This window comes from Cnephaeus nilssonii (assembly GCF_951640355.1).
Source record: "Cnephaeus nilssonii genome assembly, chromosome: 15".
Lineage (NCBI taxonomy): Eukaryota > Metazoa > Chordata > Mammalia > Chiroptera > Vespertilionidae > Cnephaeus > Cnephaeus nilssonii.
In genome coordinates, this window is record NC_137086.1 from 14698342 (window position 1) to 14724636 (window position 26295).

Genomic DNA, 26295 nt, shown 5'->3' on the forward strand with positions numbered 1-26295 from the left:
AGTGGAGACATGGTCCGGAAGAACAGAAAGTGAGTAGAGCATCGGTGTTGCCTCCCGTGGGCCATACGGAGAGTCCTCAGTGAGGGCAGGTGACGCTCCAGCCTTCTCAGCAGTACAGAGTCATCATCTGCCACTGGACGTGATGGGGAAGCAAATTACCGTCAGTGCAGCCCGGCCTCTGACCTTCCGTTAAAGGTGCTTCGTTTCTCAGCCTGACACAGAACTTGGGCTTCCTCCCCCTCACTCATGAGAAGCCATGGAGACAGGACATTAATGAATGGCTTAGCCAGAGGGACCACACCATCTGGTAATAAGTATAAATCAACCTGAAACATAATCAACCTTGACTTCTCATGGTGCCTGTGAATGATGATAGCCGAGATACAGGCTGATTCTGTATTCAGTTCTCAATGCCGCCCCCCCCCCACCTCCCCCACCCCCATGAACTCAATTTGGCATGCTCGTGACAGCTGTGTGTGCAGGTGTGTGGACTGACCGGGTAGCAGAAATCCATTAGAGCACATTCTACATGTTTACATTTATAGGCCCATTTGTCTGACAGCTTTATGTGGGTGTGATGAATGGTGCCTCTAATTCACATAGAGGGGACTTCTGGAGAAACCACTCCACGGGCCTATTACATCCGGATGATAATGCTGCTGCTGGTGATGATGAAGATGATGATGGTGAAGTAAGTTACCGATGGTGTCAAAGAAAACCCCAGAGTGAAATTCCAACCAGTTGGCTGCCACTCCCTGGAGGACTCCTTGGATGGCCCTGAGGATCTCCTCCTCATGAAACCAGAAATGGTCAGAGCCGGAGAGGTTCTTAGGGAGCACCTAGCCTAGCCCACTCATTACTCGCACAGGGAAGCAGAGGCCCAGAGATTTAACAAGCTTTGCTAGTTACTAGGGTGCTGTGAGTTCAACCAGGTCTCAGCCCAGTCTTCCTTCCATTGTAGCACCTTGCATTGCTAGCCTGCTCAGGCTGTGGGCTGTTTCAATGGCCCACTCATGCTGTCTCGTTCTCCCAGCTCAGAGCCTGCACTGTGGAAGCACTGCTTGGGATCTTAGGTGGGGACAGGCTCATAGGAGTCTAACCATTGCCCCTCAGCTGAATCCCACCTTCACACTTGAATATGGGAGTGATTGAGGGGAAACACATGCTGAGGGTCCCTATATCCTGAAAAGATATTCCACAAAATGGACATGTGAGGTCAAAGAAGAAGCCCCAGCTTTTAGTAGGCCCTTCCTAAGCAGCTCAAACAGAGGATGTGTTTTCGAAAGGAAGAGCAGACTCCAGACTGCAATGTCTTTGCAGCAAACGCCACCGAGCACCACATCTGGCACGCAGCAGGTGCTCAATAAACCCACGCAGTTTGAATGGTCAAGGAAGACAATCGGTGTCAGGCACAGATGTGTCTTCTCCTCAGCATATCACTTCATTCGCTCAACGAACATTTGTCAAGTACCTACTATGTGCAAAGCACTGCATGAGATTCGAGATAAGGGCTCAGAAACTAAGTTAGAATCACTTCCCATATGGGGAAGGCAAAACCAACTCCTGGAATGAGGTTCATTTCTGGCTTGCATGTCCTGATCGTTTCAGACTCACAGATTCCTCATATGCTCTACACTCTAGCCAGGATTGTACTCGCCATTCCTTCTGGCCTGGGCCTTTCCTGCTCTCCACTCTGGATGCCCTGGCTCTTTCTCATCTTTGAGGTTTCAACTTCAATGCCACCTCTGCCTGAAAGGCCTTTGTGGAACATGCTACCTAGACCAGCTCTCCTGTGACTCAAGCTCATTGCTGGCCCAGGCTCATTGCTGGTCCAGGTCTTCACCCTCTGGGTCCATGCCCTCTGCAAGTGACTTTGAAGTTCCTCCCATGACAGAGGAGAAGGCCAGTTCCCCATCTTTTGGGAGCGGGCTTGGCCACGTGACTTGCGTTAGACAACAGAATGAGCTGCAAGGCACGTTGTCCCCGGGTGTGGAGACCTTGCATATTTCAACTCACTCCCCTTTGATACTGTCATTGTCCTGAGAAAGGCAAGCCTTCCTCAGTGAAGGTGCCAGAAAAGCCCCCGCTCACCCACAATCACTAGCCAGATAGCTGAGTCCCACTGACTCCCAGCATGGGACTGGGGAGCTAAATAAGTGCTGTCGTCACCACTGAAGTTGTGTGGCTTTGTCACATGGCATGATCATGATCATAGTCATTGGGTACACTGAGTCAGTCTCTTGTTCCCTTCATATGTGTGAAGCACAGAGTGTGTGCTCAGTACATATTTGATGAATTAATTAATTAATTAATTCAGTGCCACATCCTGAACTCAGTAGAATAAAGGCCCCTCCCTCCCCCCCCAAAAAAACCCCTTTTCCTTCACAGGAGCCTGGCCCTGCAGCGGCCTCTCTACCTTAGATGATGTGGTTCAACCCCATGGAGAAAGTCTTACCTCTGGCTTCTGGAGGTATATCCCTTTGCCATCTTGGGTTAAGTTTTGGAAGACACCTGTGAAAATGCAGAAGAAAGAAACACAGCTAATATGTTTTGAAAATGTTATGAACTCGTTACCCCTATAGGTCCCCTCACCTGGGAACCCAATTGTGGAACCACATGTGGCCACACTTATTATAAGTGAGCTGCCTCAAACCTCCGCCTCTGGAGAAGGCAGGGTGCAAGTGAGTGTGGGTAGATGCAGCCGGGACTGGCAGGCACATAGCCAGCATCCCGCCCGGCTCCCTGGCCTGTGGTTTCTGCACTGGCAGCTGTCCTCCCTCCTGCCTGAACTGGGGGCAGGGGGGCAATCCAGGAGCAGTGCAGAGGAAGCCCCGCCCTCCCTGCTTCCCAGCAGCTCACTCTCGGTCTTCTCCGCTCGCAGCATCAAGAGGACGAAGCTGACAAAGTCCATCTGGAGCTTGGGGCCACCGTAGCGGATAAGCATCAGCAGGCAGATGTCATCGCTGAGCACGATTCCTGCAGTGAACACGGACTCCTGCCCTCGGTGCCGGGGACCTTATACCCAGGCTCCCCTCCCATTTGAGACCCTTTATTTAAATTGTCCCTTCTCTCCTGGGCCCTGAATCCTGAAAGCATGGGGATCTTCCTTTATGGGCTTCACTGTGAATTGTTTAATTATTTAGTCCATTCATTTTATCTCCACTCCCCATTCCTGCTCCCCTTGGGCAACCAGCATGAGGATCTTTTTATCCAGAGGGTCACTGGCCTTCAAGGCGGGGTGGGGGGTCAGTCTGTCAGGGCCAAGACCCTCTGCTTTGGCGCCTGGTGGTCCTGTATTTAAACTTCCCTGAGCTTCACTGTTTTTCCTCTTGTAAAGTGGGGGTGAGAACAGGGCATTGTTGAAGATTAAATGAGAGTGTGGATGGGCCACCCCTCAATAATTGTTAGCAGTGATTATAGTGATAGTAACAAATGTTTCTGCTGTTTGTAGGTCCACGTGTTTGGATCTCTGGACTCAGGGAGTAACTGTGCATTAGAATTACTCCAGAATGCCATGCACTCTGCCCACCCCCCTCCTGTGTATGTCCTCCAGCACCAGGTGCCCTCAGGCCTACCTGCACCCTTCATGGCAGCCTGCAGCTGGGAACAGTTCAGGCATCCTGACTGGTTACTGTCTTGCTTGTGGAAAACCGCCTACGAAGAACCGAATGTTAAGGGAGCCAGGCATTTCCAAGAACCACCCGAGAGCCCCTCTGTGCCAACAGTGTCTACACTGCAGACACAGTTGGGAGTGTAGGCTCCATCGGCAGGGCCTGCTGCCAGGATAAGAACACGGTGGAGGGTCCATCCAGGATCCCACCACCTCTCCCATCTCTTCTTAAGCCTCTGAGAAAGGGAGCGGTCTTTTGGTCACGGGGGATAGACAGTCTGGGTATGCATAAAGGTGTTTAATCTCAGCCCAATATCCAAACTTTGAAGGGCTTCCAACTTTATGACTCAGGAGACAGGGGGGAGAGTTGTGAGCAATGATTGGAAAAGTAGGAAGGAGCCAGTTTATGAAGGACTTCAATGCCACGCTAAGGAGTGTGGACTTCCTCTGAGGGCCATGGGAAGTGATATGATCTCATGTGGGCTTTAGAGAGTCAGGGGACTAGTGCAACAGGCTCTCCACGGTTGCCAGGGAGAAGGCGGGCTCACTAGAGACAGAATAGAGAGGATCGGGTGAGTAGTTGGGTGTAAAGGGCTGAAAGGGAGAGAAGTAAGTACCTTACAGACTTTGCAGAATTGCCTTTTCTGCAGCATCCTGCAAGGAGGTATGGTCAAGACGTGTTCTTACCTGATAGAGCATCAGCTGCTTCCACAGGTCCCTGAATTCCTGGATGCTCACGGTGCCTGATGCATTAAGCTGGCAGCAGGGTTAAGGTCAAAGCTGCGAGGGGAGTTTCACCTATGCCTCTGGAAGCAGGGATTGGCCCTCCGCACAGCAGTGTGCAAGGTATGGACAGCCCTGTTCAAGGTCAGCTATCTCTAGTGGCCTCCCCTTGCCAGAGAGTCCAGCCTAGGGCTCCTGGCCCTTGATAGAAAGGACAGAAGGAGCTGGAACACAGCAGCAAGGGGAGAAGTGCTGATGGTGGTGGCAACGGTGGCAATGACAACAGCTACCATGTATTTAGTGAAGCCAGATTTTTTTACATGGCCAATTTGAGGTGATTTAAATTTTAAAAGCACATCGTGACATTTTTTCATTATTGCTAAAACCACGTTATGGAAGGAATCAGGTGGCTCAGGATGCTTCCTATATTCAGTCATTTTATGAAAAGTTAACAGCTTAGTGGTTGGCCTTGTCATGGTGTCCTGATACCCTGGCATTAGGGAGACAGGCTCCTTTGTTGGTGGGACTCCTTTTTCAACTGGCAGGTGAGACAGGTGTCCACTGGCCCCTGTGACAGACGATCAGAGCGTCTGATTGCATCCAAGTTCCTGCAGCTGGAGACAAGGCTGGGATCTGCTCCAATGCGGGGACACCTGACCTTGCAGAAGGTTTGCTAGGAAAACCGCAGGGCTGAGAACCAGGAGAGCTGAGTTCCAGCAAGTTGTTCAAGTTTCTGAGTTCTAGGCTTCTGACCTGTCACTGCCTGGTCACCGAACAGAAAACTTAGGATCCTGAACTCCTATTAAATATCCTATAAATCTGGAAACTAACCACCACCCTGCAGCTGCCTCATTGGCACTATCAGACTATTGTTATCAATAGTTTATGTTGATCACTTTTTTGAAGACAGACCTGCCCCAAGCACTTTACATAGCTTGTCCCATTTGCATTCTCACACTGACCCCTACCGACCAGGCTTGAATCCATCTCACGCTGTAGATGTGGACCTGCAGGCACTCTGAGGCTGAGTGACTTGCCCAAGATGGCCCAGCTGGTACGCACTGGGGTTGGGATTCACACCCAGGCAGCCTGGCTCAGGGAGGAGCTCTCAACCAGCAGCGTGCATCCTCCCACAGACCAGTAAGGATACGTCCAGTAGGGCCAGGATGCCCTGGCAGGCATCGAGGCTGAAGAGGGGCTGTGAGCTCCCCAGACCTGGAGAGGAACAGGCAGAGCACATGGGGGCTGGCCAGGATGGCATGACATGGCCCTTTTCTAATGGGACCAGACAGTGCTGCCTAGGCCAGCCACAGGTTCCGGTAACCATCATTTATGTGGGAAGGGAAGAGACAAAGAGCCATGGAGAGAGGGGACGCTTGGTGGTGATCCTTGCACCCAAGTTGCATGTAAATCCCTGTGGAGAACTAATCGTAGCCTGGCATTGCTTACACAGTGCAGCAGAAGAACTCACCCCATGCACCCAGCAAGGGCCAGGATCAGAGAGCTATGAAGAGAGATCTGAGAGATCAACTTGTTCAAGCTCCCACCTAAATTAGGGCTGCTTTCCTCAGAGGTCTTGACGATGGTCAGTCAATTATGGGTGCTCACATGGATGGCTAGTTCCGTTCAGGAGACACTTCCTAAGTTAATTCCAAAGGAAGCTCCTACACATTCCACTCACTAGTCCTCATTCTGCCTCCAGAAAAGCATAAATGGGTATTTGTCTCCTCTCCACATTTCTCCAATGGTTCTCCGGACCATATAGTTTCTAAACTCTCATCACCTTCTTCTAGACCTAGTGAATGGAGGCCTTTCCTCAGAAAAGGCCAGCATCTCTCTAAAATATGGTATCAAGCCTAGATCGCACCCTTCAGGTGCAACTTGGCTAAGCTGAGTATGTATGAAAATGGGTCGATCACTTACAAATTTTTCAGTCTGCATTTTCCAAATTATGTTTCCAAGGAAAATTTTTTGCACACAAAGAGCTTTGAGTTCAAATTTGAAATAATTTGTATCTATAGGTGCTTTTCTCCATTCACTGGACACCTTAGTACATGATACATACTGAGGGGCCAACAATGAAATTTTGATTAACACAGAATTTCCCAAGTGCAATTGACCACAGAACCTAATCCCTTCTATTTCATGGAACACTTACTAAAACCTCTTGGTTTCTAATGTTTCTTGGAACACAATTTCAAACACACAAATCTAAATGCTTCCATTAGTTACAGCCTAAATCTGAATTAGTGCATTTAATAGCAACAATTTAAAACTATCAGCTCATGTTAAGCTCGAGGTCACCTAAATTAACCAGATATCTTTCCCATCAATTGCCACAAAATGAGGTCTCTTCTGTGAGAAACGTGTGCAAATTTATTTTTTTTAAATAATTTTTTTAAAGTAACAAAATGGTAGTTTTGAATGATCATCCTGACTTCTTTCATCTTTTGGGTTAGGGCACAGCTTGTAGTGAATGTTCTGAATTTCAATTCTGCTGTCTAAGATAACGATTCCTCCCAGCACTGTGCCAGCTGCACAGCTGGTCCACCTGCCTTCCACGTCTGCTTCCCAACCACTAATAAAAGTTGAGGAAGTGAAAGCAGGGGTGGGGTGGGGCGAGGGGGTTGAAGGGGAGGATAAGGGCAGAATCCAAACATTTTCCTCTAAACATCTAGATACTCAGCTGTAACAGAGAATGATCCCTCTGGTTTTATATTTATATAACTTTGGGGACGGGTGCTAAAACTTGTGAAATACATCTCATATTGCTACTTTCGAAGCCACACGTCATCCTTTATTGTGGGAGACATTACCAAATACTTCACCAAAGTTCACAGTAGTTCCCTGACCTATCAAACCAGAACCTTCTCAGAGGAATGAATGGAAGCAATCTGTCTGTATATTCCTTGGAAAATCAATTTGCATACTTGTGATCAAGGCATTTGAACCTTTTTTTTTTTTAAATTTATTTCAGAGAGGAAGGGAGAGGGAGAGAAAGATAGAAACATCAATGATGAAAGAGAATCATTGATCGGCTGCCTCCTGCACACTCCCTATTGGGGATCGAGCCCGCAACCCAGGCATGTGCCCTTGACCAGAATTAAACCTGGGACCCTTCAATCCGCAGGCCAACACTCTATCCACTGAGCCAAACCGGCGAAGGCGGCATTTGAAACATTTTTAAAGTGCATTCTTCTAGGTAATTTCCCTGGAATTTTTTTTCCAAGTGGGACAGAGGGAGAAGTCTTGTATCCTATCATTTCTAGAGTCTCTTCTTCTGGCTCTTATACCCTAAGTACACTTTGAGAAACCATCTGGAAGTTATTTCAAGCCCTGGGTTATACAATACCCTGGCCTGTAACTTGTTTGGGTTTGAAGTCTTGTTTTCATATAAAGAAGAAGCAATCACAGATGTGAGGTAGAAAATAACCTTTAATTTTTTGGCTTACTGTTTTTTCATTTTGAAGTTTATTTTCCTCCCTGGAGAAATCACGTTAGTCTCACTCAAAATATACTTATAAGTTGCTTTTATATGAACTTTAAGCTTTCCTAATGATGTATCCCAGGCTTCACCTAATGGCCTCCTTACCACCTGTTTGTAGCCCTCCTAGGTGATGTGCTTCCTCCTTCCAGATTTTTACAGGTTGAGCCACTAAATATGAATTCATCAGAGCGCCCCCTAATGGACTTGTCAATATTTAATATTTATTTGCCCTGTTGAGGAAGTGGGCATAGTTTTTCCACATTGAATTTATATGCCAAGAAGGAAGTACTCAACTATTCTTCTCAAACTAGAAACATAGCAGAAATCTTCATTTTCACTACCATTTCTCTCCTCACTCATACTCAGCAAAACAAACAAACAAAAAAGAAAACTAGTTTCCAAGCTGCGTAAATTCACTTACTGCTCTATCGGACCACAGGACCCTTCCTGGTGTAAGACACAGCTGCTCAGGGGACCCGCACACAGCAGTTCCCACATCCCACCAGCGGAAAGGGACACAGACCCAGAGTTCAGAATGGTGGTGTCCCTGAGTCCTGCAGGAGGCACGGCTCCAAAGTACTCACCTGACCAGGTCAGCTGGTTCAGGATCCTCTGCAGTTGAGCTGCATTTATTTCTGGACACTGGAGTGAAAGCGGAGGGACGGGAGAAAAATCATTATGGGAGGCTCGCTAGGTGCAGAGGGGCCCAGCTCACAGGGGCTGGGGCGTCCTCTCCAGCATCCGCTCAGCGTGGCACAGATGCCATTTCTGGGCAGAATAAGTGACACCATGATTTTGCCCATAAGGAATGTGACTAGTCATGGAATTGAATCTGGAATTTCGTAAGAATTTTTACAATAGTTTTTAACTGGGTGCCAAGCCCAGAGCACCCCAGCCGGGCAGGACTCTTAAGAAATAGCCTAAGAGAGCAGTGGCTTTCCATCTGGGTTCTATAGAGATGCTTCATGAGCTGAGCAAACAATTTGGTTTAAATTTCACTCCTAATGAAATATCTTCAGCCAAGATTCCAGATTTTAATTTTAGATTCGTCAGAAGCAATTCTTTACATTAACATTTAACTTGAACTTATGTTAACAAAATACAAAGATCACAAATTTAAACTTATCAAATGGATACATATTTATAATATACAATTTTAAAAAAATGTTTAAAGTATGTTCTTATTGATTTTAGAGAAAGAGGAAGGAAGAGGGAGAGAGAGAGAGAAACATCAATAGACTGCCTTCTGCATGCCCCCCACGGGGGATCAAGTTTCACAACCGGGGAACAGAACCAGCAACCTCTTGGTGTATGGGACAAGGCTCAAACAACTGAGCCACACTGTCCTAGGCAATAATATATAACTTTAATCCATTTCAGATATATTGGTATTCCCTATGAGATTTCATTACATAAAAGGGTGGCAGCAGAAAATATTTGGAAACCCCTGGCATAGAGAAAAACTTTTATAAACAACACACGTTAAATTTTGACATACCGCCTCTGGCTACATTAGGCAAAGCACCAGGGGTGAATGTGAGAGAAGATGGGAGGGCAGGAAAGATATTAATTAAATCCACAGTGTTACTAACATGCTCTTCCATTTTTAATGAAATCGTGCAGATGTCAGACCCCAGATTTCCAATGTATTTCTCGCCCCATTTCCAAATAGATTTAGTGTCCTGCAGGTTAGGGACAGACAGGCCTCTAGAGCCCTCCACACTCCCCGCTTCCTCTGGATCTGGATCAGCCCAGGGAAAAAAACTCAAGGAGACCAGGTGTGTAGCCCTGGGCCCTCCACCTTCGTAAGGTCCTCTTACCAGGCCCACCCCCTCTACAAAAAAACACCCAAGAGGTCTTTCTCTCGGGGCTCCTCTTAATGTCCCTCCCCAGGCCCCCAAGGCTTGTCATTGCCATGCCTCCCCACTCGCACTACTGAGTTCTGACTCTGCTATATTCCATTTTCCCCTACAACTAATTAGTGTAGCTTCCAAGAACAGATAGACATTCTACAGGAGCCTTCTGGAGACAGCAGCTCCATGCATTTGTCTAAAGACTGAGGACTTGAATAGAAAGTGGCAGCTTGGAGAACAGGTCACCTTAAATCACAGTTCATACACAAGGTCAGGCAGATGCAAACACATATCCATGCAGTTATCTGCTCCTCTTTGCCCCTGCTCTGCCCACTTCTGGCTACCACACCTCTTCAACTTGCCTTTTCAAAGAGTTTGGTGAAGACTTCATCATACCCTTCAGTTTGGTCTACTATTTCCTACAGGAACAGACACATAGAAAGATGTAATTATTCACCCGGATACATGCGCTCTCATACACATAACTCATGTCTCACAGCTCCCAGGCTTCTGAGATCCAGAAGTTTGACCTTGAGCACTGTCTTAAATTTTCTACCACAGCATTCACACAGCCCTCATTTCTCCAATTCTTGCTGCCTTTGGGGAAGTAGCAAACAGTGAAATGGGCCAAAGAAACACCAGGTAGAGAGAAGCAGAAGAAGGTAAAGGTGTAACTCATGCCCCTGGGGCTCTGGGCCCTTGAAGACAGGACCTGACCAGAAGGGCAGTTCTCTTGGTGCAAAACCAGCAGAATCTGGGTACTCTTAGGGCACAATAGATAATGATTCATACGTGCCACAGAGTAGGGTCTGCAAGATCTGAACATGAGGGGAGAAACCCAGCACCCTGACTTGGTAAACAGTCCCAGCCATGCGGAACTCCACCGACTACTTACCTTAGAGAAGACAACTCCAGTATTGCTGCCAATTTCACTGAGGGAAAACAAAAGAAAGAATTCCTTCTTGAGGATCATCTTGGGAACCTTTTGGCCAATCTTCTCCCTCCCCCGGGGAACTCTTCCCAGATCTTTAGCTGATGCATCATGTGGGCCTGTCCAGCTCTCACACCTTACCTCCCACTTCTCCATGAAGTGTAGGTCCAGACACACGGCACGCACACTGCTTGCATCTCCCCACGTGCCTGGTGCTGTTTCTCATCTCATGCCTTTGCTCACGCCAAGCCTTCTGCCCGGCACATCCTTTACTTCCCCCTACCCTCATATAATGATTCCTACTCATATTTTTAGATGCTTGAGATCAAGTCAAACTATCAGTGGTCAAAACATGAAGGAAAAAACTGGATTCTAAGCCATCGAAGTGTTGTCACGTCAAAACAATCATAGGCCAAATACTAAGTTTGGCTGGGATGTGTACATATTGGTTTACCTGCACACACCCGCGGTGTCTGGGCCTGCTGGATGATGACAGCCTCCCCTCATCTCAACCATCCCTGTCATCCTTTAGGAATTACCACCTCCTGAAAGCCACCCCTGCTTTCCCCAGGGTCATGGAAGGTTAGCTGATGCTCCTTCTTCATGCTCTTCTAACACCTGTGCAGATAAATGCTTCCACTGGACACAGTATAACAAAAATAATTGTTCTTGTGACTGTGTCCTTTCCAGACCTTGAGCTTCTGGAGGACAAGGGCCATGCGTGTGCCTGTTCTGTCTTTTTCTCTGTAATGTCTAGCAGTGTTCATGTGTTAGTAGGAAGAGAGTGGGAGGAAGAAGGGAAGGATGCCCTCCATGTAGAGAGCTGCCCTGCTCTCCTGATCTCCCGATCTCTCTTCTGTATTGGCCACAGAGACCCCATCTGCTGCCTCCCCACCTCACGCTCCTGATCGTCCCCGGCCCGAATGGGCCCGACCTCCGGGAGAGGCCTGTGCCCTTACTAGAAGATGTGCTTCCTGGAGAAGACTCTGAGGACGAACTCCGACTCCTGCCAGGCCTCCGATGTGCAGGGCACGATGAGGTACGTCCCCGGCTCCAGCCACAGCTCCTGACTCACTTCTTTCTCTGGGAGAAATGCCTCAGGAAAACTCAGGGGGTTATTTTGCAAGAAGAACTCAGGGGGCAGTTTCTTCTGGTCATCATAGAACTGTAGATGGAAGACAGAGGGCACCAGTTGAAGAGATTACCCCAGGCTTGTGGCCAGGAGCCAGGAGTAAGGTGGCCTCTTATCTGCCAAATCCCACCTGCCCCAGGGGAGGATGGGATGAAAGAGTGAGGAGCTTGGAGATGAAGACAGAACATATCGGGAGTGGGCACCTTTGCTGGAACCCTCTGTGCGGCGGAATGAACACCTACCAATTGATTTTCTATAACAGTGAAAACAACATCCTACACAAAATAAAGTGAGCAATGTCACTGTGCCTGCACTTTCCAAGTTCAGTCATCTGGCCAAAGCCACCCAGTTGGTAAGAGTCCCAACACCCATGTTCTGTACACTTCCTGAGATTGCATTCATGCATGTGATGCAAGTTCAAGGTTGTTTATGGTCACAGATGCAGATGCATCACCTATCATCTTCCCACCATCATAACAGCTACATACAAATAAACTGGACTTTCACATCATCTCAGTGAAAATTGCCTCGAGGGGAAGGAGGACTGGACAGGAGCTCACAAGATCTGAATCAGGGCTCTGGTTCTGACATTGCCTGGATGTGTGTTTTGTTTTTATCTTATATTCATATTCTCTCTCTCTCTCTCTCTCTCTCTCTCTCTCTCTCTCTCTCCCACACACACACACACACCCCTCCACCCTCCCTCTTTTATTTCTCCCTTTTTCTCTATTTTTCCTCTCTTGCTCCCACTCAGGGCTGTGGAGGAAGAGGAGGTCCATATGGGGCATCCTTTACAGCTGTTAACAAAGACACTATCCATCCAAGCCAAGACATATTTCACAGATTGCACTCAGGGCTGGGGACACAAATGTCTCTCCTGATGACATACGCTTTCTTTTATCAGACAATGAGAACTACAGAATCATCCTGTTGCCATCTTGGCCTTGGCTACTAGGAATCACAGAACTAAATTTTATAATTAGCCATACTAGCTGTCCTAAGTTTCATTTTCCTGATAGAATCAACTGCTTACTTATCCTTCATTTATTTATTACTTTTTTCTTGCCTTTTAAGTTCTTAAGTGGCTCACAGTTTTGTTCTATTTACAGTTTTATTGTAGTTGACCCAAATTCTGTTTAGAAATAGTCCTGATAGAAACATTTTTTTTCTTTTTAGATGAATAGGCAACTTAGGGATCACTCAGTGTTCCCACAGGAGGAAAAACACACACACACACACAAAACTGACCCAAGACACCCAGTGCAAAATGGTTTCTTTATAAAAATCCTTTTACATTGTTTAGTCCAGTCTGAGAAAATTGCGGTTTTCACTCCTGTGTTCTTTGGGAACCAAAACAATCGCTGCCACCCTGCAGAGGCTGGGTGGGATGGCCCATGCCTCCTTCACGGAGCCCTCCAGGCTGTCACTGCACCTGAAATGCAGAGTTGTTGTCCTCTGCTCACATTTCTGTCCCATTTTCCAATCCTTTGTCCCTTGTCCCCAAGGAGGTGGGCCGCATGGCCTCCTCATGTCTCATATGTTATAGATCTATTTTACTTTGGGTTTCATAACTCAGGCAAGGCTGTGATTTATCAGCTTTCCTGTGCTATGACAGCCTTTGATATTGGCCCTAGGTATTTATGTAGGGATTTAATAAATTCTAAGATTGATGGGTTCTGCACCAGGCTCAGAGACCTCCCTGTAGGGGCATAAGGAGTTCTTGGGGCCCTTGGATAGGAAAGAACAGCAGAAGCTCATCACCGCCCCCATCCCCGACCCCAACTCAGAGGCAGTTGCCATCCTTGTCAGACGTTCTCAGAGCTCCTTGGAAAAGGCTGCTCCGGTCAAACCAAACCTCACAGTGGCTGGGCCACAGGTGGCATCACTCCAAACCAGGGCCAGCTGGTCAAGTGTGGAACTCACCCTGCTCATCTGAAAAACAAACAAAGGAGACCTCGTTTGTCAGTGAATCCAGCTCTTCGCCAGCACAGACTCGAATGGAAGCTGATATATAAGAAGACTCTACCCTTCCCTCCCACGAGACCTTCTGTTCCAATGACATTTTAGCCCACCATCGGAATTCTGGAAAAGGCTGAGGGAAGGCAACCCTGGCTTTTTCAGAGACAAAAAGGAAACCAGTATCGATTGTAAACTATGTGCCGGACACAAGGAGAAGGACTGCCACGTGGTCTTTTATCCTGCCCTTTGCAGAAATATCATTGTCCCCATTTTACAGATGAAGAAATTGATGCTCAGTGCAAGAACATGACTTGTCCTGGATCACATAGTCATGGCCGAGGGACAGAGCCAGGATGTGTGCCCAGGTCTGTGGGTAGACAGACACGGATGGTGAAGAGGACGGGAAGCAGGAAGAAAGGACGACAGCCGGAGACCCCATGCGAGGCCGCGTGCCCCAGCATCCCACCTACCCTGAAGAGGTAGAAGCCGATGGCGAGGTGAGGCTTCCGGTTGCGGTGCCTGTGCCTGGGCTTCTGGAGCAGGGACACCAGCACGCTGCAGGGCATCAGGAACATCCTGCTCTCCTGGGGCCTCCAGACGGACAGCAGGAACTGCGGGTTCCTCCAAAATGTGTCTCGGGCTGAAAACAGCAAGTGAGACAAGTCCTCAGCTCCGTCAGCATGTGGCTCCCCCAACACTGAGAGGTGCATAGATCCAGGCACCTGCCCCAGGATTCCCACCCGGAGGTTCATCTGGATAGAGTCGGGGTCTCCTCAGCCTCAGCTCTATCCACCCTCCCATCTCACTGCTACCACCCAGTTCTTCTACAGACACACGGGCTGAGAGTTATTCTCACGGTGCCAGGCACAGGCTTCCTGTCCCATAAGCAGCTGCAGCCTGAGTAAGTGACTCTTCAACTAACTGGGGAGAGCGTGCCATGGCCCCCAGGGCATCTGCATTCTAAAGGAACCAGGCCTTAGCTTGAGGGCAGCTTCAGCTGTGGGGGACCACTCTGGTGGGAGGGGGACACCAGAGTTCAGGCCTCCACGGCCCGCTGAGGTCACACTCTACAGGTCCTTCCTTCCAAAGGGATCACTCACCACCTCTGAGAATTTAGATGTGCTTGTCTCCTGTCATTGAGGACCTAGAAATCTTGATCCCTACCAAATTCTAGGTCAGGTGGGCCGGATGCAGATGACATAATTACTAGTCCCACCCTTCCTGTTAAGGGGTGGGTACTTCAACCTATCAATCACCTTGTCCTAAAACCAAAACAAGATGCAGCCCACCCTTTTACCATGTGTGAGTGCCTGTGACCTCCTGGCGCTAATTAGGAAAAGGCCCCTCTGGAAACGCAGCTCCAATGGGCTGGCAGCTTGGCTGAGATTTCCAAGCCTTCATGCAAATTAGGACCAAAGGTGCCCCATCTTCCCAGGGACACAGCCCAGGGCCAGAGCAGTCAGCTTGGCCAGCAGACCCCCTCGCCCCTTAGCCAGATGCCCTCTGCAGGGCACAAGCTGCACAGCCGTCCACAGTGGCTCTGCCCCCCCCCCCTCCCCATTGCCTGGGAAAGCTACCACTTTAGACCCAAGAACCCTGGCCAGCTCCTGAGCACACACTCACCGTGGTGCAACTTCATGGGGCCCCCAGCTGTGGTCCCCTTCTCCCATCTCCCCTCCTGAGCGGTGTACGACCACTTCTGGCCCACCTCGTGACTCAGCAGGCCTGGGGTCAGTTTACAGATGACCAGAAGCTTGAAATGTACTTTAAAGTCCTGAAGTGTCATCCTGGAGAGGAAGAGGGAACCGCACAGAGACACATGAGATGATGTCTAGTTATCAGGACCAACGGGGACGCTGGAACAAAGCAGCGGCATCCCAGGCCTCTCCCATCCTCCATGCCCCTGTGCAGAGCCCAGCAGGCCTTGGACAGGGGAGTGGGGCTGGCTAGACCAGTGTGAGGGTCCATCACATGTTGCTGGAGCTACCGAGAAACCCCTTCCTGTGGCAGGAAACAGCCTCATACGACGGCTCCCGGAACAGAATGTTGCTGTTTTGCTGGTTGCCCTGATAAAGCTGAATTGAGGCATTTATAACCAGTCAATTGACTTATAGATGTTCAGCAACCTGTTCTCAATCATTAATGGATAAAAGTCTTTGCTCCTACTCACTGGCTTTGCAATCAAGGCATGCTAATTGAGCTGTCTGATGCTCAGTTCACTTATCTGGAGTTGGAAGTAAAAGTATTTGCAGGGACCTTGAGTTCAGTGACTACTTCAAAAGAGAGAGAGGGTGGCAGCCAGCTGGAAAGGACGGGCAATGGAGAAGAGGACTCCTGGGAACAGAGCGGATGTTAATAGGAAGGGTGAAAAGCAAAGGCAAAGGGGAACAGAAGGGTCTCATGTCAGACAGCCAGAAGCAGCATCAGCTCAGGGCGTTTGGGTGACCCTTCATAATAAGAGGTGAGTGGCCTTGGAGTCAGTGGGAGTAGTGCAATTTGGCTCTGGAGGGCACAGATGAGGTGGCTTATAGTTTGGCAAGACTTTGCAGTCCCTTCTTTTCTCATTTCCTTTCTAGGCCAGGAAAGGCATAACCTTGAGATGGAGTGTACTGAGTGACACAAGAGCAGAGCACCCGCTGAGCTCCGGGCCAGTGGTCACTGCTCTTGTCACAGAGATTGTGACTGTGTGTTTGCAGGGGCTGTTTGCCCTGCTAGACTGTGAGCCCCACAATGATCTTTTTAGTCTCTGTATAGGAGATGCCTGGCATACGTGGGGTACCCCACAAATATTTGCTGGATGGGTGACCAAATATCAGCCAGGGCATTTGTCCTTGGTCCTTGAGTCAAATACCAAAATTCTCCATCATCTTTTTTTCTCAGCAGCACCATCTTCTCCTTGGGGCTCAGTAGTTCCCATGTACTTGAGCTGAAAACAGAAAAGAAATGTTTTCATGGGGAATGAAAGGATTGTGGAGGACATGCGAGAAATTCTTCAGTAAATGTTCTATTTGCTGAAGGGTTGTCATTTATTCTCATCTTCATGCTGCCTTTGCAGACAACTAAGTCTCACATCCTACATTATAAAAGCAATGTGTAACATTCATGGAATGGATTATTCACTATGAGCCAATTTCTGGGCTAGGCTCTTGACGTGCTTTATTTCAGTCAAGGCTAACAACCATACAAGGTAGATGTTCTTATTGCCAGTTTAGAGATCAGGATACTGAGGTTAAGAGATTAAATCACTTGCTTGAAGCCACAAGGCTATTACATGTCACAAAGCTATTTGAACCTATATTGGAATTATTTCTTTTCAAAGCCCATCATTTTGGAGTTCTATTTCTGGCCATGAAGGATAAGGCTCTCCTGTATCACTTTCATACCATAAACAACTAAAACAAAATATAAGGAACAGCTGTTTCCAAACATTAGATGGCAGGCAGCACAGGATCGGGACCCCAAGAGGAAGGGAACAAAGGAGGTGAGTCCTAACATTGCCTAGACTTCCCTGGACAGTGATGCAGAAAAGTGGACCCCAAAAGGAACACAGCAGTGTTGCTGAGTGTAGGAGACAGAGTCCAGTGTTCAGAGAGGCCAAGACAGCTATATTTTGCTGGGCAAAGTGCCTGAGAGAAGGGGACTACGTAAAGAAGTAGCTCCAGAGAACTTCATAGGGGCTCCCTTGAGTCTTTGGCTGAAATCAAATTTGTGCATTCATAAAGAAATCCTCCATGAGACTGGACTATACACAGAAGAATTTCCAGAGCTGACACAAGGCTAGGAATCATTTAAAGTCCCACCAGCCAGAGTTGAAAGACCTTGTTGACTATATGGGGTCTTTAGTAGAGATCCCAGAGGGTTAACACCTTAATAGTGGGGTCAGATTATCCCTGAAATAAAGATTTCTCTAGCTCTGCCTTAAAAGTGCTTTAAAATAAAACTTCAAATTATCCCTAAGCAATTTTAAGTACCTGCCAGAAAAAAAACTAACATCCTTTAAAGGAATGCAACAAAATTCAGCACTCAGAAACTTAAATTTACAATGTCCAGCATCCAGTAAAAAATTACTAGGCATATAAAAAAAGCAGAAAATGTGATCCATGACCAGGAATAAAACAGGACAAACAGACCTAGAAATGAGAGAGATAATGGAATTAGCAAATAAAGACATTAAAACCCATTCCATATTCTCCAGGTTGTAATGGGAACTATGGACATAATGATGAGAGAAGTGGGAGATATTCTCAAATGGAATCTCTAGAATTAGAAAATGCAATATCTCAAATGAAAATATACACTGGATGGGATTAACAGCAGATTGAACTCTATGAAATAAAATCCCATCATTTTATTTAATCCTCACCATACCTCTGGCTCAGAGAAATGAAAAGCTTGTCCAAGATCACACAACTAACAAAAGTAAATTAATTCATCACCCATCTCTAATGTATGTACTTGTTCTTCTGTGAGACAGACTAAAACCAATGTCATGATGCTATATTTTGGTAACACTTTAAAATTTATATATCTTTGGGTACCATTTTCCACATAGACCAGCTCCTCTGACAATTCTCTTTACTTGTGCATAAGGAATCAAGTGCAGCTCATTCTATGAGGAGTGGAATTCAACTTATTTTTCTGAACCTTCATTTCTTCATCTATAAAAATGATTAAGTGACAATGGTTATGTGGGCATGTTTCTGTCCTTTAAAGTGTTATACAGGGTCAGGTATTATAAATCTTCATAGCAAGAGGGGGAAGGACTTTATCACTGGTCTCCTTTCTGCCTGTGCCCTATAGCCAGCCTGTAGTCTGTAAATCCCCCATCCCTGTAGAGTTGTCTTTGGGCAGAAACAACCTAAGGTCACTAAATAGGACCAGAACGTAGAGCTCAATTCGGATCTGTCCACCTCTGACTCAACAAGCCCAGTAGTGCATTGAACCATGCCAGGGGAAGAACACTGGACTAGACAGCAAAGACCTTGATTGAGTCATGCTCTGAGACCTTAAATAATCCACTTAGTCTAAGCATCAGTTCCTTCATCCATAAAATGCAGCTAAAAACACCTACCTTATAATAGCATTATTTGGAGGATTAAATGAGATAAAAATTCAAAGGACTTAGCTCAGCGCTGGCCAGTTCTTAATAAACATTTAACCTTAATTATTATAAGAATGAGAAAGCAATCTAGATATCATTAAACCTTTTATAAATGTGAGAGATTGACCTTCACAATCTGAAAACTTTCCTGATCCAAGGGAAGAACACCTTGGAATTTGTGTGCAGATGGCAACCTCCTTTGTAGGCTTCACCTACCCCTTCCTCACCCTCCCAGCCCATCTCAGAAGTTCACCTGTCACTCCAGTCTCCTTTCCATTCCACCATCCCCCAGGGGTTCCTCAGCTTGACTAGATATTCAGGCTTGTGGTGGCAGGTCACCTGCACAAAATGAGAAGTGGTTTAGGGGGCTGGTCTGAGTGCCAAAGGCAAGTGCTACAGATATCTGGGTGAGAGTCACACCTGCAAATGAGACTGAAATGGAAGATCAGAGTCCCCTGAGAGTTGGCAGAGGCGAAAATTGCTGTGCTACGTATTGGCTATGAGACGTAGGGCAAGTTACTTAACCTCTCCATGACTGTTTCCTGATCTGTAAAATGAAGCTAAGAGTCACATCTGTTATAAAAGATTGAATGGTGGCCCCCAAAAGAAGTGTCTACCCAGAACCTACCAATGTGACCTATATGAAAAAAGGGCCTTTGCAAGTGCAATTAAGTTAAGATTCTTGATATGAAATCATTGCCTTAGCCAGTTTGGCTCAGTGTATAGAGCATTGGCCTGTGAACTGAAAGGTCCCAGGTTCGATTCTGATCAAGGGCACATGCTCAGGTTGTGGGCTCAATACCCAGTGGGGTGCTTGCAGGAGACAGTCGGTCAATGATTCTCTCTCATCATTGATGTTTCTATCTCTTTCTCCCTCTTCCTTCCTCTCTGAAATCAATAAAAATAAATAAATAAATCACCGTGGATCCAGGTGGGTCCTAAAGCCAATGACAAAATAAAAAAGGGGGGCTGGAGGGAGAAGACACAGAGGAGAAGGACATGGAAGGCCACACAAAGATGGAAGCAGAGCTTGGAGCTATGCTTCCCAAGCGAAGGAAGGCTGAGAGCCACCCCTCACTCTGAGAGGCAGGAAGACTTCTCCCCTAGAGTCTTTGGGGGGAGTGTGGCCCTAGTGATGCCTTGATTTCAGACTCTGGCCCTTAGAGCTGTGAAAGAATACATTGCTGTTGTTTTAAGCTCCCACGTGTGATTAGTATGGCAACCCTGGGACACTAATACCTACTCTCAGGGATGTTGTGAAGACAGTGAATTAACATTTGTGAAGCAGTTAGGACAGTATTTAGCACATAGTATGTGCTAAGTTTTGTCAAGTATTGTTAAATAAATCTAAAACAAAATATTAAAATAAACATACAAATGTTAATGAAAAATAAATTTTGCTAAATAAATATGAAAATAATGTCAAGTTCTTGGTACACACACACACAAATGATTGGTGGATATCTAGAAGGAAGGAGAATTCAGGCATGAGTTGGGTTTGAGAAATTTGAAACAGAATTAAAGGAAATTGGGGGACTTTTAGTAAGTGAGCCTTTGTAGGGAATATCAGAGGTTCTTTAAGATTGAACCCACTGATTGCTTATCTCCACACTTTGCACATGCTGTTCCCTCAGCCAGGAATGCCCTTTGCTCATATAAATCTACCATCTTTCAGGGACTATTTCAGTGTCACCTCCTCTGGAAACCCTTTGAATGTCTTCTCTCCTAGCTTCTGCACCTCTAAAACCTTTCACCTATGCTTTCTGCTCTTAGTTTCCATGTTCTTCCTTATCATTTTCAGATATGGTTTGTCTCCATACTTGACTGTAAGTTCTCTGTAGGCGGGGTACCTGTCTGATTCCTCCTTCAATGCTTAGTAGAACTCAAAAGGTAGATAGCCATGGGAAGAAACTGGGAGACTGCTGTAAAGGAGCAAGTAAGAAAAAAGCAGGAATCTGGAGTGAAGTGAAGTTCAAGGAGGGTTGTGAGGCACAGCAGGGATGGATGGCCAATTGACTGGGGCTTCCCCATGGAATGGGACGTTGGGATGGTGCAGTGATGATGGCAAAGCCTAGACCTGCCACTTGACCCCAGAAAATAGGTACAGAGGTACAGGGAATCCCACTGGCTTTGGCAGGCACTGGAGGACCCACCAGAGAATTCACCCCAGATTAAACACAGATAATAAGATGACCCCAGGTTTTGGAAAGAAGCCCTAGGAGAGAAAGGGGTACTGAAGGGAAACAGGGGCAGGGGCGTGGTTCTACCCACCTTCCTGATTCCTATGAGAGTGTAGGCATGCCCGTCCACCAGCCCGTTCTCCAGCACCCTCTCGTTCTGTAGAAACAAGAGAGCACTGTCAGTCCTGCTTACCCGGGGACCTGTTTGGCTGGAGCAAGCGTTAGGAGGAGGGGGTGGGAGAGACCCACGCTGCCCTGTGTTACCTTACAGTTTTCATAGCTCTTCAGCACCCCCAGTCTTGTTCAAGCCTGTAAGTCAGGGTACCACTCTGCAGGGATTGTAACCACTTTACAGAGGATGAGCTCAGATTCAAAGCCACTAACTTAGTGCGTAAAGTGACACACGGTCGCTGGTGGAGGCACAGCTGAACCCAGGGATCCCTGCCTCACCTCCACGTTCTTGGTTGTTATTAAATTAGACAGTAAGAACCAGCTATGCTAATAGAATACCTCACATGTGGTCAACTCCCTTTTCTGCACACTGCCTGTGCTCTATGGTGGCCTTGCCTGTCCTGAGATGCTCAAGGTGGACATCAGGATGGTAGGTGCAGGGGTTGGCAAAAGTCTTGGGGCTCCCACCGAGGTGAGAACAGCAACTGGTGGCTGAAGAGGGTGGCAGCAGAGAAGGAGAACACCCTGCTGGCTCACAGCCGAGTCTCACCCCTGAGTGGGTCTGGCAGCCGATGAGGGTTCTGCCATAGGTGGCTCGGGTTAGGATGTCCCAGAGGTTTCCAGGGGCTTCTGCCAGTTTGATGGTCACTGTCACCCCACCGGTGAAGTCCAAAAGGGCATCAGACACCTGTCCACGCTGCAAGTCCTCATAGGAGCCACAGAGCCTGTCCGGGAGGAGAAAACATAGGCAGAGAAGGGAAGGGGCATTTATGCTGCAGCTTGGGATGGTCCAAAGGAGCCTTGCTTGGTTATTCCCTGAGCATGCATCTGCTAACCCTTCCCCCAACCCCAGGGCAAAGGAGGAAATATATGCTCAGAATTCTTATCCTGTGAGCAACTCTACCCATTAGTGAAGGCAAATTCCTGAACATTTGTTCAGATGGAGTGACCCCTACATAAAAGGCTCTGGATATGTCACATATATTCACTGAGTCAAGTATCTCACTTCATAAATGTTACCTGCCTCGTCTTGCCTTCCCTCAACATTGATGAGAGAGACAGAGAGAGGGAGAGGGGAAGGGAAGGGAAGGGAAGGGAAGGGAAGGGAAGGGAAGGGAAGGGGAGGGAAGGGAAGGGAAGGGGAAGGGAAGGGAAGGGAAGGGAAGGGAAGGGAAGGGAAGGGAAGGGAAGGGAAGGGAAGGGAAGGGAAGGGGAAGGGAAGGGAAGGGAAAAGACTTCCCATGGTTGTCTTACTTAGCATAGGCCTTTTCCAGAAGAGCTCCCCAGAACAAGTTCTTGAAGATGGAAGAGACGAAGACCAGCTGGCCAGCTTCATTCACGGGCAGTCGGTCATCTATCACCACAGGAACCCACCTCCCAAAGTGCCAGAACTGGAAGGAGAGAGTGCCCACTGGTGAGTGAAGATTATGGTGGAACATGGTAAGCCCAGGAGACAAGGACACGCCTTTTCCAAGAACCTTCTTTCCTATGTCCCACCCGACTGGGGCACCAGGAGGACACTCACCCGGAACTGGAAGATGCCAGCATAGTTCTCGGTGAAACTCTGATTCAGGGGGACGACCTGGCTCAGGATGTCCTGGTGCAAAGTCAGAGCTTGCAAAGCAGCCAAGAACCAGCAGTCACCTGAGCCAGACAGCACACGGTATCTGCATAGATGCACTGCACAGGCATGCCCACTCTCCAGGTGTCTGCAGGGATGTACTGCACATGCATGTATACGCTACAGGTGTCTGCATGAATCTACTGAGGATTTGTTACATGCAAGAAATGCCTGGTCCAAATTGCTATCCTTTCTGGACTTGTAGCCTAATTTAGAAGGGAATTATGTACTGGGGAGGAAGAGGGTGATTGAGAAAGTGTGGTGCAGCAGGGGGGCAGGGGGGGGCATTGTCTGGAACCCAGACTTGACAACAAGAATTGAGCCATATTCCTGGATGAGCTTTTAGCCTCTCAAATGTTCCATCCTCAGGAACATGGACCCCAAAACAACCAAACTTTCTGTCTCTGTAACTGATTTATATTCTTCTGGGAAAGCCTCAACCCTCTGGACTCAATTTCCCTGTCTGTAACATGGGTATCACTACACATGTGCCTTCTCTCATGGCCAAGGGTTGTTTCTATTACTCTAAAAAGAAGCTTGGCTTGAGAGCAGGCCTTCCTGGACCCTATTCTGGGGCATCTAGTGACAGGTGTGCCAAGAAGGAATCATTACAGGGACTAAAGTAGAGTGAGCACATCTTCCCAAGACAAGACTTTAGACCAGTAAACTCGTAATGAAGATTATCATCTGGCAGGGTTTTCGTTGTTGTTGTTGTTTTTAATCCTCACTCGAGGATATTTTTCCATTGATTTTTAGAGAGTGGAAGGGAGGGGAGAGACAGAGAGAGAAATGTTGATGTAAGAGAGACACACCAACTGTCTGCCTCCCACACATGCCCCTACCAGGGCCAGGGATCAAGCCTGCAACCAAGGTACTTGCCCTTGATGGGAATTGAATCCTGGGCCTTTCAGTCTGCAGGCCAACACTCTATCCACTGAGCCAAACCAGCTAGGGCTATGATTAGGCAGGTTTTGACATTCTCACGCATCCTGGTAGAACCAGTTGTTACCATTTTCCCAGCAAAGGACACAGCATGTCGAGGTAGAGTTCAAGTGGCCATTTCCCCCATTAGAATCTCTTGATTCTCCTCTTCCCCTTAGCCAGGCCAGGCTCCCAGCTGCTAAGTGTGTGAATCAGGGGCTGTGCAGACTTACCTAACAACCCCTGGCACAGATCCAGCCTTTTGGCCGCTGCAGAATAGAAGTGGGGGTTGACGTGCAGTTCCTGCAGAGACAGATGGAATTGTCCTTCTGACCATAAGAAGCTCCTGGAGCCACAGTGACCATTGGGTCCCCTATGCCCAAACTGGACATATGGGGACATCAATATGGAATATATATATACATATATACATACACACACACACACACACACACACACACACACACACACACACATATATATAAATATATAAGTCATGGCTGTCTCAGAAAATCTGGCATACAGATTCTGTCCATTGTACCTCTCATTCCTTCTTAAAGCTCATGTAAGTCAGGTCCTGGAGAACTCTGTGTGGATATTGAGAAATAGCACTTGTACCAAAAATGCCTTTTCTTGGAGTTTCTATTAAAAATGGGAGTACCTCTTAGAGGGGGTATTCTGTTTTCCTAGAGATCTTCTCATTCTTTTTCTGCTACTTCTTCCTGCCCCTCATCCCACAAATAATTGCCTCTTGGGCTTTCTGTACTGAGATGTGGCCTGGGATGGGGTGAGGGATTTAGTGCTCCAGGACCTGCACTCAATCCCTCAGTCTTTGTGGACACAGCCCACTCAAGGTCAGTTGCATGACAAACTCTGTATCAGCAGTTCCCAAGATTTTCTTGGAGAAGTAGAATCATGACTGCCCTCTAGGAGGTGCACTGGGAATCTTACACATAGTAGGGACTTAATAAGTCTGGCTTTGATGGCGATGGCTGATTAGGGAAGAGAAAAGAGGAGAGTTTGTAGTACAGGTTGATTTCACTAAATGTGCTCTAGGACTTACATGTAAATCAAGTCTGGGGGAGATTAATTGCTTTTGAACACATTGAAAAGTTGCCTTTTAAAGAAATTGTTGATGCATTTATAAACTGAAGAATACTTTTGTAGTGATTAATAGCTTCTTTCTTCTTTTCTAATTTTATCTTTATTGTTTAAAGTATTACAGATGTTGCCCTTTTTTTCCATTGACCACCACTCTCATTGCCTCCCCAGGCCTTCACCCCACTATTGTCCGTGTCCATGGTTTTAATTTAGATGTCTCATGAGGCTGATTTGGGGGGAGTGGCGTATGAAATGTTAAAATGTGTCCCTCTGACAGATGGCACTGGCTGTGACTCAGGATGCCTGGCCATCTCAGAGGAAGCTAACCAGTGCCACCTTACTGTATTTGGCTGCAGTTGCTCTTCCTATTTCTGGCCTGAGGGGGAGCTACATCTTAGACCCCTCCCAAGATCACCCCTGTTTTTTTCCTGGAAAATGGGTGTGTGGGGACTTACCCAGTTCCCATCTCATGGGGGTCAATGGCAGTAAGACTGGGTATCCGGAAGCCCTGAGCCCTCAGAAGGAAGGTCTGGGTTGACACATGTTGTGTGTTTGTTTGGCAGTCCCCTCCCCACCCCTTACCGTTGGCCTCCTCCACTGCAGGTGCCCTGGCAGCTTCTGCAGCAGGTGCCCGCTGCCGATGGAGCTCAGGGTGGCTGGGAAGGTGTCATCTTCAAAGAGGCAGCCGTCCCTCAGGCACCTTTCCTGCAGCGCCTCATAGTCCTGTCTGGGGAGCTGGGAAGAGGCCCCCACCGTGTCCTGCCCTAGCTTCCAGCTCCGTTGGGAAGATGACCACAGAGGCATAGCCAGGTGTGGATAGGAACCTAAAGGATCTTCCTGGATGGTCTCTGTTGCTCCTGAAACAGAAAGCAGATGTTCCATTTACTTACTTCCTGTTAATGCTTCGTCATCCCCACAGAGAGGAGGAGGAAGATGGAGAGAACGAGAGAAAGAGAAATTAGCCTGTGAGAAAGGAACAAAATGTAGATGCACTAGAAGCAGCCTGGAAACATGTCTGTACCAAGACATACTCCTATATATTGTAGGGGTGACCCAGGGTCCTCTCCATTTGTCAAGATTCTGCTTATCCTCCAAAACCCACCTTGAGCCCCTCCTACAGGACAACCTTCCTTGGGTGCCTGGCCTTCAATGATTCCCCCTTATCCTGACTGTCTATGGACTCACCATTTACCGCATAGAATACTGCCCTCTAAGGTGCTTCTCAAATTATCACTAGTGAAGGGCCTGTATTCTTTTATTTCCAATTTGTCACAAAATGAATTAATAGAAAAATGAAATTTATAAAAGGTATACAAAATACAAGCCCTCCTTATTTTTAAAAAATCAGATTCAACAGAAGTAAACTTACTGCATCTCATGACAAGCCGTGGTGCCTTGTGGGGCTCATCACAGGACCAAATTTCAGAATGAGGCCACATACACAAATATCTTCCTTTTATAAGTATTCCTAAGTCACCTTAAGGAGGGTCTAGACCCAGATGTGG

The 26295-nt window shown here is 47.4% G+C and overlaps 1 protein-coding gene across 1 annotated transcript; it reads right to left on the bottom strand.

The window, feature by feature from the left end:
- Positions 1-12: 12 nt before the first annotated feature.
- Positions 13-25594, bottom strand: CAPN14 (calpain 14; the record flags this gene model as incomplete). The annotated part of the gene is made up of 20 exons (XM_079791599.1): positions 13-133; positions 2456-2511; positions 2860-2976; positions 3576-3654; positions 4298-4366; positions 5484-5548; positions 8405-8462; positions 10036-10092; positions 10569-10605; positions 11564-11769; positions 14166-14335; positions 15319-15482; positions 16547-16621; positions 19050-19135; positions 21068-21130; positions 21698-21872; positions 22402-22538; positions 22673-22791; positions 23923-23992; positions 25373-25594. The coding sequence occupies 20 exons, from the start codon at positions 25592-25594 to the stop codon at positions 107-109; spliced, it is 2052 nt and encodes a 683-aa protein (XP_079647725.1). The 3' UTR covers positions 13-106.
- Positions 25595-26295: the final 701 nt, after the last annotated feature.